General features: G+C 32.2%; 1 protein-coding gene across 1 annotated transcript; it reads right to left on the reverse strand.

The window, feature by feature from the left end:
* Positions 1-6: 6 nt before the first annotated feature.
* On the reverse strand, positions 7-1,076 carry LOC109593549 (jmjC domain-containing protein 4-like). The gene is made up of 2 exons (XM_020008582.1): positions 901-1,076; positions 7-238 (listed from the first exon to the last, which is right to left on the reverse strand). Exons 1-2 carry the CDS (start codon positions 970-972, stop codon positions 23-25), a joined length of 288 nt encoding a protein of 95 aa, XP_019864141.1. The 5' UTR covers positions 973-1,076; the 3' UTR covers positions 7-22.
* Positions 1,077-1,082: the final 6 nt, after the last annotated feature.

Here is a 1,082-nt window from a genome sequence, read left to right on the forward strand (position 1 = left end):
TATTGTTTTTTACCTATAAGATTTAGTTCATCTTAAACTCTTTCCACTTCAAATCCTTTCTTTCTTCACTACTGGTATTACTGTCAATATTGAGTTCCAAGGCATTCAGAGAAGAGAGGAGTTCCTTTGATCTATCATCATTTAGTGAAGCCATCAACAATTCATGTCTCACTAAACTAATGTTTGAATGATTGACAAAGTTAGCAGAAATGGATAAAGATGCTTCTAGATTATCGACCTGTAATAGAAATAGATTTGTCACATGTTCATAATGTAAAAATTGAAATTAAAATCAGCCCAAACTTTCTACATAGCATAGTATTGGAAAATGAAAATTGGGAATAGTTTCAAAGCCAAATTTTGAAATAAACCAAGGGCTATAGCTTTTTGCTTTTCTTTTAAATATTGGCTTGTTTTAACATATGCTCATAACTCAAAAAATTTAAGTCAGGATCAGCTCAAACTTTCTATATGGCATAAGGACATTAATGTGTATTAGGAAATAATAAAAATTGAGTGTCATTTAGAAGCCATTTTCTTGGGAAAAAACCATGGGCAATAGCTTTTCCTTTTTTCCGAAAATTGACCAATTTTTAATAAAATTTTGGCTATAACTCAAAAAATATTTGTCAGGAAGGCTCAAACTTTCTACATAGTAGAAGGACATCAATGTATCAGAAAATATAATAGAAATTTGGGGTGGTTTCGAAGCCATTTTTGGGAAAATCCATGGCCATATATAACGTTTGCATTATTTGAAACTTGGCTCATTTTAAAATCCTCATTACTCAAACAATTCTTATCAGAATCATCTCAAACTTACTACATAGCATCTACTACATAACATAAAGAAAAAGTTGAAGGTCCAATTTTTGGAAAAAATAATATCATAATTTTTACTTGATTTGGTGAGCCTGCTGGAACAAACAGAACCTCTCCTGGCTCAAGGATGCATTCCATTGGATGTGTCATTGCAACCAGAGGATAATCCCTTTTGCTGTTCTTCCCAGGATAGTGAGAGGTTAAATACTGGATCAGATGAATGAAAGTGATACTGTGGATACAAACAAGGCACATCTTCA

The sequence above is a fragment of the Amphimedon queenslandica genome, unplaced genomic scaffold (genome assembly GCF_000090795.2).
Source record: "Amphimedon queenslandica unplaced genomic scaffold, v1.1 AMPQUscaffold_938_Cont27046, whole genome shotgun sequence".
Classification (NCBI taxonomy): Eukaryota; Metazoa; Porifera; class Demospongiae; order Haplosclerida; family Niphatidae; genus Amphimedon; species Amphimedon queenslandica.